General features: G+C 36.8%; 1 protein-coding gene across 2 annotated transcripts; it reads left to right on the forward strand.

The window, feature by feature from the left end:
• Positions 1-453: 453 nt before the first annotated feature.
• Positions 454-3,004, forward strand: LOC113775759 (DNA-directed RNA polymerase III subunit RPC10-like). 2 transcript variants are annotated; one of them, XM_027320762.1, is made up of 4 exons: positions 454-689; positions 1,848-2,001; positions 2,093-2,186; positions 2,608-3,004. In XM_027320762.1, the coding sequence occupies exons 2-4, from the start codon at positions 1,888-1,890 to the stop codon at positions 2,730-2,732; spliced, it is 333 nt and encodes a 110-aa protein (XP_027176563.1). In that variant the 5' UTR covers positions 454-689; positions 1,848-1,887; the 3' UTR covers positions 2,733-3,004. The 2 variants fall into 2 exon arrangements, with proteins under 2 accessions (XP_027176563.1, XP_027176564.1); XM_027320763.1 differs by having other exon boundaries at positions 1,924-2,001.
• The last annotated feature ends 11,579 nt before the right edge of the window (positions 3,005-14,583 follow it).

Genomic DNA, 14,583 nt, shown 5'->3' on the forward strand with positions numbered 1-14,583 from the left:
TTATTAAATGACACTTGGCATGATAAGAACAAGCGAGATAGGAAGTGAATCAGGAGGGTTTGAGACTGAAGATCCATTGGAAAAAATTAAAATTATACATTTTAAGCAGTTGGAAAGGTAAAATTTATCAATTAATAGTTGAATGGACAAAAGTTGAACTATATAATAGTTTGAGGGCCACTGCTATACACGTCATGCTATTTTGTTAAACATAATGACTCAATTTGATGAAAGGGTTAGAATTATATGTTTTGATTAGTTGAAGTGTTAAAAATTATTAATAAATAGTTAGTGACTTGAAAGTTAAATTGCGTAATAATTTGAGCATCATTGGAGCATTTTGCAAAAAAAAAAAAAAAAAAAAAAAAAAAGAAAGAAGACGACATAGCTTGCATTATGTTATGTTAAGGAAAAAACCACCATCGGCCTTTTAGCACCGAAGCCTTCCCAATTTAAAAGCCTAAGGTTTACACCAGCGAAATTGAGAACACAAATCAACCCCAAATTGAGCCCAAATTCATCATTAAAATGTCTACTTATGCCGAAGCCATCTTGAGCTGCTACAATTTAGAGAGATTTATTTTTTTCGCTTGATCCGACAAGTGCGAAACAAGAGACGAATTGGGTCAAACCCATCGCCGAAAATAAGTGCCACCAGCGTTGCTGCTTCGTCCAACTGCGGGAAATAGGTAGGTCTAAAAGTTGGTCATTGTTGCTGTCCGATTGTTAATGGTTTAGATGAAGAAAATTTTTTCCCGTAGCTTAACTCCATTGCTGCTGTCCGATTGCTAATGATATTCTTCTCCATGTTAGCTTTCAAATGATGACTAATTATGGTTGATTTGGCGTTATAATGTGTGCATTGTGAAGGGTTTAGGATTTTGTGAAACCATCATGCACAGTTGTTCTCTCTGCTAAATTCTAAATACCCAATAGTTTGGTTTTGGCCCTTTTTTTTCAGACTTATTATGCAAAGGGTTATTCCATGGTGATTCATGTTCTTTTTGTAAATTCAGGGTTGACTTGTCAAATATCTTCTGCCTTTTGTGTCCCATCTGATTTTTCACTCTTGAATATGATGCTGCATGTCTTGTACATAAAAACACATAGCTTGTAATCAATCAAACAATGAGGAAATGAGGAATTGAGTTGGCATTTAGTTTGTTACAAAGGGTAAATCCCAAGTATTGCATATTCTCCCCATCTCTTGCTGACTGAATCTTTAACCCTCAAGTACCAGCTCCTCAGGCCCGCAAGTTCTCTCTCCACCCATCCAAGCAATTGCAAACACAAAAGGATGCTCTTTCCTTTTGCTTTTGGATCTATAGATGCTGGGTTTTGTACAAGGAAGGATAAGAAGATCTCATAACCCAATGTCAACTTTGATTCTGACAACTACAAAAAGCCGTTGAATGACTGATTTACATCAGTGATTTTGTGTATATCTATTATCCCCTTAATGTAGATATACAAGATTAGAAACTTGTGTATATTCATATTGAGTGTCTTAAATATTCATTCAGTTGCGCATATACTCTTCTGGGATTAGGGAGAAGAGAGAAAGGAAGGGAAAATAAAGAAGAGAGAGAGTGTGTGAGGAAAGGTAAACAACAGAAAGGAATGAAAATGCTCATCGTTTTGAGTCAAATCAAAGAGTTTGTTTTCTTTTCTAATCATCTAGATATCTCTGTTTTCCTTTATTTATGGCCACTGTGTGTTAGTGCTCCATTTTTGTGCATCTTGCATATGTATTACTTCTTTATTTTAAGTTGTGAAGTTAAACAACCGAGTGAGTATTATGTTACTTTGATACCTTCTTTTTTTTACCCCCTTGTTTTAACTTGTAGAGACATACATAAATAGTGGATTATCCTAAAAGTGACTGCAATGGAATTTTGTCCAACTTGTGGGATGTTATTGCAGTATGAATTGCCACATATGGACCGCCCTGCCAGATTCTTCTGTCCAACATGCCCGTATGTATGTCACATGGATAGTAAGGTAAGCCATTATAAATCCTTGTTGAGGGTTTATTTACTGGCTATTCACAATGTCTACTGTGTCATTGCTGAGTTATCAATGCATGCGGCAGGTTAAAATAAAAAGAAAGCATCGGTTAGTTAAGAAAGAACTAGATCCTATCATTTCCAAAGACGACGAGCTTGACAATTTACCAGAAACTGAAGGTTCGTTATTTGCTGTACTCTTGTATACATCCTCTGTTTGATTGACTGGTGCATGCTTGAATTAAGAAGTTTCATAGAGCTTCAGGTGTTGTTTTTGGATCCATTGCATGTTTCTTAAGTCATTTCCAGCATAACCAATATCAAGTTCTCTCTAGTTTGCATTTCTGCTTTCTCATTGCCCTACATGGGCAGGTAGGGGTTTAATTAGAAATCTTCTTGCTAAAGTTACTTTTCAATGTATGTTTAGATCCAGAATCATGTCTAAGTGCTGTCATGTTCCCTGAATGCTTTATTAGGTTGGTGTAGATTTAATCTGGGCAAAGCAAGCTTGAGCTATCTGGTTGAGGTGCAGAAACTGCTAAAACTTCCATAGGATTAACATACGTAATTTGGAACTGATTCTTTATTTCTTTTCTTCCAGCTCCGTGTCCTAATTGTGGTTATCTTAAGGCAGCCTTTGGTCAACAACAGACCAGATCTGCTGATGAGCCGATGACAACCTATTACACATGCAAGAAATGTAGACACAATTGGAAAGAAGACTAACATTGCTATTCAAGCAAAATCTTTTGGCTTACTGCTGGTTTTCCATGAGGTTACTCTTTTTAGGGGAAGCATTACTCGTTGATTGGGTTGTATTTCTATCAATTCAGCATTAAGCATCTTGGTGTTTTTGCAGAGGCTCCGTGCCTATGACTGTTTGTTGTGCTACCTGGAATGATCTATACTTGCCTCTTCTTTTCTCATAGTTCTGTTAAGCTAACTGAAAACCAAGAGCTAACCTTCTTTAATTAGTCATAATTTTCACCATCCTGATAGATGTGCTTGGGTCGTTTTATGTCTGTTGAAAGTTTCTGCTTTGCTATTTCTTTTTTGTTGACCATTTGTTTGAGAATTAGACTAACGGTCTTCCTCAACTGGAGTTTCCCTGCAGTTGGCAGAAAAACTGGGCCATTATGTGGATGGCTGGAGATTGAGTCAGGCCTGATCTTATCTTCCTCGTTCTAAGTATAAAAAGAATTCTCTTAAAAGAAGGGTCTTCCTCAACCTATGCCAAGTACATTGTTTGAGTTGTTCAAAAATAAATAAGCAAATGAAAGTCATTTTGCTATGCCTGGCATTATTGCATTGCTAGAGCAGAGCAATTTTGCTCTAAAATATTGAAATGCCCTTCACTAGGCAAACTCAAAACTCCCACTAAACTAAAGGGTTAATGCCAATGCAGCTTCCTCTCTCCTTGTGTATCGAATACACTTTTGGGGCCTCAGATATGGTAGAAAACAGCTACCCCAAGTATGGCTATTGAAAGAGGGTTAAAATTATAAAGCCAGTTCATGTTTTCTATGGCCTTCACTGTTGACTCCATGGAACAAACCAAAAGTCCAAAACCAATACGGTGCAAATAGCACAGATCCAACAAAGGAACTGATCTAGAAGATAATGAGGATCCTTGTCTCCCGCTTCCAATCTTGAATGCATAAACTTGTTTCTTTTGAAGCAATGACATGAAATTGCGAATGTTTTCAAATGCAGCCCTCCATAATTAAGAGTGCCTTTTTCGTAATATTATGGTACCACGAGCTCTGTCCATCATCTTATTTATATGCCAAACATCGAGTAACGAAAAGGTAAGGAATCCGTCCATGTATCCATGGTGGATACCAAGTAGATGTGTTAAGGACAAAGTCATGGGCTGATGAAGAAAAGGCTAGCCTGCATCTACAAATTGTAGCCTTAATTGGGAAAGCCGAAAAGCCAGTAGAGCTTGGAAGGAGGAAATGTGAAAAGGGAGAAAAAGGCAATAGTCACTAGGCTTGCTTTTGACCAACCGAGAAAAAATTGAGTGTTCAAAGCAAAATCGCTCTAGCAGGAAAGTTTTACGCTGACAGTACCACCAACTTTTTGCTATGACTAATGCATGAATTTTACTCCTTTTTTTTTTTTGGGCACTGTGGGTATCCGGGACCATCCGACTAATCCCACAGCGCTCAGGCAGAGCAGGTCCGACCGATGCCTAGGATGGTAAACAATTGGATTGCGGACTAGAATCGAACTCAAGCAGATTTGGAGTAATGATCCCGCCTTCACCATCCGAACAACCCAGCGCGGGCGCACGAATTTTACTCAACATCACAGGAATTGGTATGTAAAATGCACTTTATCAAATGAACGGAAATCAAAGGGTCAACTAATGTGATATCTGCAATTTTCACATGCTCATAAGGACTCGCATGTTAACAAGGAGGTGATATTGGATGATATCCTTTAAGTTCTTAGAAAGGAGGTGAGATCCAATACAGGAGGTTTCAGTCTGCACATTCACGAGCCTTCAGAGATGGTTTTGCTTGGTACTGAAAACCACAATAATTTAAAAAAAGAAATAGAATACACAAATCAAATGCATTGATTTTCTTTTTCCTTCAATAATCTGCTAATTTCTTTTTTGTCATCCATCTTTTGCTGGTGGCTTCAATTGCCTTCTCTCATTCTAGATAGTTCTTGAAGCCACTGATGTTGTATGTCGTTGCATCTAACTCTGTCTTTAACTCAGTTTCCTTACTACAAAGATGAATAGCTTGTTAGATTTGTTACTTTAGAAGCTTTACTTAGATTTGTGAAACTTGTTACATAATTCTTTACAACTTCATTCCAAGCTACATGTTCTACACCACCCCAATCATTTTCTTGCATCTTACATTCGTCATTATAGAATTCCGTAAAGCCCATCTTAGAAGTGCTATAACATTTAGAGACCTCCCTAATATTATAATCAAGAGATTCAGAAAGTTCTCATTCCTAACCGATGTATTTTCTCCCATTACCTCAGAAGTTATTGATCCACAGGATACTTCACCATCTTATGTGGCAGGTTGAAGAAAGTCAAATGCAGTGCAAGGTGACGTATCACTTGGATTTGTATTGGTACAAGAATTATCTTTATTAGCCATGATATTCATTCGAAAATTGTTATTAACCATAGTATGACTGTCTAGCTTGAGTCCCAGCTTGGCCGGAGAGCCACTTGGAGTTGAAAACCATATTCTTGCTACTAAGTTTGGGCATGCCGTTGAAATGCCTTCATACATCCTTTTCTCCCCACTTCAATAATCATAAGACAAGGGTACCCAACTATAAAATTCTCAACATCAAATAGTCAATAAAATCAACAATAAAAGCTACGTCATGATTTGCCAATGACAGTTGTTCCACCATCTCTCTTGCAACAGAGAGTGCGGTGTCTGTATCAAGATAGAAAAGAAAATATATGTTCTTGACTGGACCTGCAGCTGAAACAAAAATCAATGGAGACAAAAACCTATTATATTGTCAAAAATAATATAAAGCAGTAGAAACAATAGTTAGGCAATTACCACGCTGGTCCGCTATTTGTAGAGTTAACGTGTAAAACCCACGGTTTTGGGTTCAATTTTTTATTCTTACCCAATTAATTAAATGGTAATTTACCATGAGTAAAAGTAAAATTAATTGTAAGATAGGTTGAATGGTTAATTGGGGGATAGGAATGAGATAAGATAGGGTAAAAGTTCACAACAGTTTGAACCCTTATCTAAACCACCAAATGGTGGGTGGTTATTAGGGTTTAGCACAATTATCAAAAAAAAAAAAAAAACATCATTCCTCCTTTTCATTGTCTGCCTCCCCTTAGAGAAAGAGCCGTCAGAGAGTAGAAAAGGAGAAGAAGGCATCGCTGTCAATCAATCAGGTAACTAGGCACCTAGACCTGGAAGTCCCAAATTCACGTGAAAACTCCTCTTTTAAGTTCTATTAGTCGCATTAATTATTTTAAAGATTTTACAGATATATATTATGTTATGTATATATATATATATATAGATATATGCTTGTATAGGAGATTTAGGAGGATTCGTATCTGGATTAGTAGGATTAGGGTATTAAATTTTAATTACGGGATGAATAGGATTTACCCAAATCTATTGGAAAGTTATAAAAAAAAAGAAGGAAAAAAAAAAAGAGGGGGAAGGGGAGAGCAGCAGCGCTAATTGTGCGCCATTGCTGAAGCTTAATGCGAAAAAAAAAAATTAGGAGAAGAGTCGCTAGCAAGTGGCTGGCGATATGGATCAAGTAGGAAAGGTTGGCCGAAAGAAAACAAAAAAAAAAGGAGCCCCCAACAAGTGCTGGTGACAGAGGTTCCATTAGAAAGGTTGGCCCAAACCTTTCGACCAATCAAAGGGAAAAAAATTATATTAATAATAATAGATTCTGAAATATATATATAGTATGGGTTTAGTGAATGTCCAATAATTAAATTTTAGGTATATAGGAACTAAATTTCAAGACCCAACCTAAATTAAGTGAATATTTTAAAAGATTTCGTCAGTAAGACTTATTTAATTAGCCTAAGGTATTTAAGTAGAAATCTAAGGCATTTTAATTTATCACTATTAGATTAAGTTATAAAATATAAGATAGGTTTCAGATTTCTTTTAAATGCTTAAAATAATAACAATAATAATAACAATATAGATATAGATGAAGTAAATTAAATATAAAAATGAAAATATAAATACAAGTGGAGTAAACTAAGTCAATAATTATAATAATAAACCAATATATATACATAAATAGTAATAACACCCATACATGCGCAAAAATGGAAGTAAAATAAAAGATAATAGGAATTAATCATCAAATATATAAATGGTAATAAATAAAATAGCGATGACAAGGACAATAACAATAATGATGAATAATAATAAAATAAAATATATACATATATATATGCATAGTAAGATAATAGTCAAGATGATAAATATGATTATGAATAATTACTTTCTTTTAAAGTTAAGAAACTTTACAAAAGGGAAACTTTCCAAATTAGGAAACATTCTAAAAATGGAAGCCTTCCAAAAATAGAAACGTCCAATTTAGAAATACGCTGCTAGGATGCATGTAATGGTCTAGACATGAATTTTCTACTCGCTCGGAATTTGTATATTTATTCATTAATAGGAAATAATAACTAATTAGGAAACCTATGTATTTGATAGGTACGATACAAGTTTAAAAGACCTAAAATAGTTCCACTCGAGCAGCCAGACAAAGGTAGGTGATACTTACCCTTCTGAGATTTCAAAAGTTTAAAGTGAAATTTTTGTCATCGATTATATTTTTACGTGTTAATCTGAATTGTTTTTGGTTGAATGATTTACTTGACTGTTTAAACAAGTTCTATTTTGACTATACAAAAATGGATCATGTGACTTATTTGAGACTTCTTGATATGTTATTATATACCAAATGAGCTGTATCTTTTATGAAATCAAGACCTATGCATGTGACGTATGAAATGAATTAATATCAAGAAAATATCAAAATTGCCATGGAATAGACGGTAGGGGCTATAATCCTGTCTAATGGTTAAGGTAGCTTGTAAGGATCGAAAACAACCTAAGAGGAGGGGTGAATTAGGTGGTTTAAAAAACTAGCCAAAATATGAGTCACTTTTTGAGAACTTGTCCTCTTTTTTTAAAGGACAACACAATGGAGCAATTGATGAGGAAGCACAAGTGCTTGGGAGTAGAAGAGATAGATAATTTATATTGCAAGACAGTAACTAAAAGGATAGAATAGCAAACCAAGTTTCAAACTCCACTTGAGTTTGAATACCACTTTATATAGCAAGGTTCTTCAAGTTGATCAACTTACAACCAATCTCTTGTGTACAAAGGAAGGATCACTTCCTCCTCGCCCCAAGCAGCACTTGGTCAAGCAAGGAAGTTTTACTATCATTCGGATAACCCTCACAAAACTACACTATTGAAGAAATAGAAACACACTTGAAAATCTTATCGAAAGTTACACAACTAAGAGTACAAATCTTCTTTAAAGAGTATTCTCACACTTGAATCACTCAAGATCTGATGTAGTCTCAATGCGCAAAAGTTATCTGAAGTGATTGACTTTTTCCTTTTTATAAGAGGCCAAAAAATTCTTCAATTAATGCTACCAACGGATAGAAGGCAACTGAAGAGTCAACTAGCCGTTGGTGGTGTCGGACATCTGGTAGGCTAGTTTTCTGCGTCCGAACGCAGGCAGTGAGTTCAAGAAGTTTTCTTGAAATATTTAGGACGTCCGGTACCTCCAGAATATGCGTCCGAAAGTATGATGTAAAACTGGGAATTCTCATTCAATTCGTTCGGACGTCCGCTGCCTCCAATGTTTTGCGTTCGAAGTGTCGCAACGTTTTTCGGACGTCCGATACTCAGGTGTTGTACGTCCGATCGAGATCAATTAGCTTAGAGGACTTGGCTTATCATTTTCGGACGTCCGAGAGTGGGTTCTTCATGCGTCCGAAGTTACTCAATGGTTGTCGGACGGCCAATGCAGTCTTTATGTGCGTCCGACAGCTATTTCAGCATATGTTAGCCTTTGAACCTGTTCTGCTCCAATTCTGAAAAAATCTAATCAGAGAATATTAGTAACATCTATTTTTTGTAATCATCAAAAGTTACGGATTGAGATAAACAATCTTCCCCTTTTTGATGATGACAAAACAATGGATAGAGTAAAAAGGTTTTAGGTACAGCTCCCCCTAATTTAATGCATTCAAGGAGTATACACAACTTCCCTTTAAAATAATGTTCACTCATGATTATTCACAACTCCCCCTTAAAATGACTCCCCCTCACATATAGATTACATAACCATTTACATATCCATATCTCCCCCTTTTTGTCATCATTGAATCAACCAGTAAAATTATCCATATTACCAACAATGTGGTCGTTCATTGGCTCACCAATATTATCACCAGGTATTATCAGCACGATAAAACATAGCAACACACATCCAAACTGAATTTAGCAAAACAGTAAAATAAAACACAGCAGAACAGCAATATCATCCATCCAGTACCAAAACCAAAACATCATCAACCAAAAACTAATATTGGCAGATAAACTGAAATAAGCAATATTCAACGGAAAGGATAACTAAATAGTTTTACAGACTAGTAGAGGAGTAAAATCCTTAAGACAGAGCACACCAAATATTTTTAAGTGCAAAAGATACAGAAACCTACTATGAACTATTATCCTAATCATGAAGTGCAGTAGCCTAGTAATGCCTATATGGTGATCTTAGAGGATCCAAGCCTTTTTCTAACCAGGCGAAACTGGGCAGGGTCTTCTTCCTCAGTGTCCTCATCCTCATCATCATCATCCTCTTCAGTCTCTTCTTCAGTTGCTGGAGTTTTTCCCTTGTCCTGTGGTTGAGAACTGGAGGCACGGTACTCTGGGGTAGTCTCAGTGGTTGGCTCAGTTCTAAGCTCCTTTCGGTGTGCATTTTCATTTTCTGGAGGAATGGGAGGTACAAGCAGATTCCTTTTGGCAACGAAGGTGGCTTGTTATTCAGAAGTCATGATCATCATCAAGCCATCTTCAAGAAGCAGGATATGCTGTTTGAGGTCATCAAGCAGAGAGATGACCTCAACATTGGATGAAGTATGCATAGAGGTTGATCTTCTAGGATGAAGGGTCAAGGGTGTCACATACATAGACTGGTCTCGAGGAATCCTAGGGGTTACAGGAGTTTCATGAAAATTTTTTCTCCTAGATTCAGAGACAGTTTCTTTGTAGCACCAATGACCCTCAAAAAATTTTAGATTTTTCCTTTCAAGGTAAGTCTTTGAAACACAGTTGATGCACTCTCTTTTGGAGATTTGCCAGTAAAGGAAATTTCAAAATGAATAAAAATAGGAGTCAGAAATTTTTCATAGGACAGTTTCCTACGGCTGTTGTAGACACCAAATTTTTAAGGTATTTTTGTTCACTATTATTTTTATTTTTGATTAATTTCATTTACTTTTAGTCTTTTATTTTTAAGTCATTTTATCATTTAATTAAACTTTAATCATTTAATCATTTAATTTTTATTTTTTGTTTTTTGTTTGTTTCGATTCTAGGTTTTTATTTTATTTGATTTTTTGTTTCGATTCGTGTCTCTTGTCTTGCTTTAATTGAATTAAGAGTTTTTGCACTAAATTTTGGAAAAAAAAAGAAAAAGAGAAGAAAAGAAAAAAGAAAAAAAGAAAAAGTCAATCAAAGGGACAAGAATAAGACACATAAGTCTACTTTGGGGTTTAAAATCTTGGCCATTTATATTAGGTTTAGTTTTTTTTGGGGTGTCTTTAAAAAAATGCAAACAGCCGCAGAACAAGAAGGGGGGGAACAATTAGAGAGGGGAGCTTCGTTTGGAGGCTAGAAAAAACAGAAGGAAAAAAAGAATAAGGGGGGTGGCGGACCGAGAGGAAGGAGGGAGACGAAAAAAAAAAACAAAGGAAAAAATTCAATTGGAAAAGAGGGAGGAGAGGATTCGTCTGAGGGAGAACAAAGCAAAACCAAAAAAGAGAGGAGCTACGGTGGAATCGAAAACAGAGAGAAAAATCTAAAAAGGCGGCGGAGGGTTTTTCATCTGGGCAAAACAGAGGAAAGGGAAAAAGGAGACGGCAGGGAGAAAAAACAGGGTGAAAGTGGCGGCGGAGTTTGAATCAAGACCAAAAGAGCTTCGGCAGAAAAAAAGATAGAGAGGGGGTTACGGCCTAAGAAAGGGCATCGGGCAAAAGAAAAACAAAAACAAGGGGTAGAAAACGGCTGAAGGGAAAAGGCAATGGAAGTCTGGGAAGAGAGCTAGAGTTGGCGGCTGGTTGAATGAAAACAAGAGACGGCAAAAGAAAGAAACCAGGAGGATAGAGTAACGGCAAGGGGTTTGGGAAGTGAGCAAGAGGGGAGGACGGCTAAAGAAAATCTGGTGACAGAGGAGAGGGTTTTGGGGGGACTCAGGTGACGGCCGAAATAGAGGGCAGAGGGAGAAGAGATAGGGCTAAGGTTGAGAGGCTGAGAGTTGGCGGCTAGGGTATGAAAAAAAAAGAAAGATAATAGCGGAAAACGAGTTCGAGTAAGAGAGATTGAGAAGCATTCGGCTGGGCAGTAGGGAGGCTACTGGACAGAAATAGAGGACCAGAAACCAAGGAACCAGGGAGCGAAAGGAGTTCCAGCCGCTAGGGGGAGTAAGGAAGGAAGAACGTGAACCCAGCAAAGCGCAGCTTCCAATCTCAGGCCAGAGAGATAACCTCCGTTTCAACTCCCAGGTATCTGATAGCCATCGCTTTTTCTCCTCCTGTGTTCCGAAGTTGTAAATGCTGATTTCAACATCTTCTTTCTTTTGTTTGTTTTCCAGAAATGTTGATAAAGATCCAAACTTTGAGTCTCTTTTTGCTTTTTATATTGATGCTAAGCTTGTTAGTAGCCATGATAAGTTAGAACCAGATTTGTTAAAGTGAAGCCTGTTTTTGCGTCTTTCGTTGGGTCCCTGTTGAGCCGATATGCATTGGTGTTGTGTCTGATTTAGTTGAAACTAGATGCTCATGGTTGCTGTTTTTTGGCCGTTTCTCCTTTGTTTGGTAGCTTAGTTGAGTTTTGCCGGCTCATGTGGTCGTTTTCTTGCCATTTTCTTGCTGTTTTCTTGTCGTTCATGCTGCTGCAATTGTGGTAGCTTAGTTGAGCCTTCTTTTGGGTCACTCTGTTGATGGTTAGCTCTTGCTAAAATGGCATGCTTAATTTTCTTTCTTGCCCTATGATTGAGTATGCAATAGACCTGAGTAGCTGGAAGTTGTGAAAATGTCGGACACAAGTTTGCGGAAAGTTTATTTCCGGCTTCGCATGTCTCTCTTTTCCTGATTTTTGTGTTTAAGCATGAGAGTTTTATGGTCAAAAGTGAAGAAAGGCTGGTTGTCTTGATAGCTTTGGTCCAAGTTGTTGTTAATAGGGACATTAGTTTGGGTTTGAATAAGAAAAAAGCTGCAAATTCGCAGCAGGAGGTGCGAAGCTGCAGATGAAACTTTCGCTGCATTTTTTTTCCTTTCTTTTCCTTTGCTGTCGGTCAGACCCAATTTGCATGTTCTTGTCCTGGAATTTTTGTTTATCAGATTTGGGGTAGTTGATTGTTTCTTGTCAGAAGGGGTGTTTCATTAAGATGGCATAGTTTTCTTCTTTTCCTCTGTTGATGTTGCCATAGACCCGAAGGGTGCATAGCTGAAAGTTACAGAATTGCATGCAAATGTTTGCTAAAGAAAGCTTCTCCCCACGATTTGCTGATCTCCCTCTCCCTTGTATGTTTAGTGTGCCGTCTTAAGAACAAGCTTATGGCTGGATTCTTGTTTGAGATGATCCTTAAAGTTGGCCGCATGAGATTGCTGAAATTTCACAGCATAGTAAAGAAAGTTGCAGAAATTTTTTTTTTTTAGATTTAACATATTCTTTTCCTACGAATTTTGTATTGAATTGTTAAAGTGTTATGTCTAAAAGTGGAAAAATGTGTGGTTATCTTCTCACTTTGACCCCTGGTTTAGTTGGTTGGAGCCATTACTTTTGTTAGGATGGATGGAAATTGCATTTGAGAAACCCAGCATGTTGCAGAGAAAGAAACCAGCCGAAACAAAGAAAGCTTCGTAGCTTTGCATGAAATCCTTTTCAACAATTGCCCTTTTGACCCCTGGATTTTGGTTTAATGCTACCATGGCTGAAAAATTGGAAAAGTGAATCATACATGTCCCTTTAACAGGATATTTCTCTTTGGTATGCCTTAATATGCTTTTGGACAGATTATATGTGAGTTTTAGGAAGAAATTTGAAGTCTAATAATTTTTATAGATTTATAACTTTTTGATTTGGGTTTTTGCAAAAGATTTAGGTAATTCTTTTTGTCATTTAATTTTAGCAAGTGGAACAAGTGGGTTTCGATTCATTTTTGTGTAGTTTAGCATTTGGTTTGGATTGGTTTCATCTTAAGCCTTAATTTTTGATTTATTTCGATTTTACCCTCTTGATGTTTGACCCCTCAAGCTTCTTTAATTGTTTCAATTGGGTTCTTATTTGTTTTAATTTATCAAATCTGAGTTGTTTATTTTATTTGAATGATTTGAGTGGTTCAATTTCCTGTTTATTTTTATTTCATGTGATTATTGTTAATTTAAGTGATGCCTTGACCCTTTTTATTCGTTTTGGAGGGCAAATAAGTAATTTTACTCCATTAGAGCTCCAACTCAAGAGAGGTACACCTTATCCTTTATTTGCACTTTATTTGACCCTATGTGTACTTATGTGATTTATGTGTTTAATTGCATGCCTTTTGAATGTTTTCATTTTATTTATTTATTCGCTTTAGTCGTTTTAATTTTATATATTTATTTTTGGGCTTCAATTTTATCATTAGGGAGGCACTCGAATGCCAAAATTGTAATAGTTAGGGATTTAATTGCTTTATTTCTTCTATTTTCTCTTTTAGATTGTAGTAGGCCTTCCCCCCTAAAAATGTAATAGTTAGGGCCTTAATTGCCTTATGTGTTTTGCATGCTTAGGTGCTATGTGTTTAATCGCTTTCTTAGGTTTTGGCATCTAGATATGCATGCTTATGTGTTATGTGAATTACGTGCTCACATGTCTACTTGCTTTAATTATGCACATTACTTATAAACGTGTATGATGGATGCAAATGCACGTAACCGTGGCTAGTCCAATTCTAGTCATGGTTGTCCACTCGAGCTCTTGCAAGTCCAATGCTTGCGAGAGAGCGTAGATGTGGGCTAGTCCAACGCTAGCCCTTAGGAGCCCTTCGCGCGTTAGATCATGATTGCATGATAAAATCACTCCATCTCATGCATGTTTTCACTTTTTAGGGCGTTACCATGTTGCATGATCCTTTCTTATATATGTACATCCTTTATCCCATATTCCTTATATATGTATACCCTTTTCCCCATATTTTCCCTTATATGTATATTACTTGCCCCTTTTGTGTGATACATAACATTAGAATTGCATTTCATTTTTAGAATTAGGATTAGGATAGGGCATTTGCTTGATTAGATTAAGGAATACCCCTTAAATATGGGATATGGACGAGTTTGGCTTTCTAGCCTTAGCACGCTCGTATTCTATCTATTAAAGGGAAAATTGAGTCACGAACATTAGTCCTCCGTACCCGACATGATGCATTCCTTTAAGACATGTATATTTCTATAATTATTTTATCCCTTTTCTTTTTCTTGGAGTCTCATACTTTTGCATTATTCGTGACCTCTCCAAAGAATCCGCATTGGGCATCACAATTAATGTGATTAGCACCACTCAAGCTTTGAAGAGAAATTTCGCCCCACGATACCCTCCTAGGTCTAGGGTTTGCATTCATATAGTACATCCAAAATGTGATAAATCTTTTGGTTAAAAATAAGAAAATCCTTGACTAAATCACGCAACTAGCCTTGGCCTCGCGTTGGGTGGGGGGACATTACCCTAGAGCCTCGCGTTGGTTCTCGATCCCTTCCCTCCAAACGAGCACTAGCATACGTGCATACGCT

This window comes from Coffea eugenioides, chromosome 6 (genome assembly GCF_003713205.1).
Source record: "Coffea eugenioides isolate CCC68of chromosome 6, Ceug_1.0, whole genome shotgun sequence".
Taxonomy (NCBI): domain Eukaryota; kingdom Viridiplantae; phylum Streptophyta; class Magnoliopsida; order Gentianales; family Rubiaceae; genus Coffea; species Coffea eugenioides.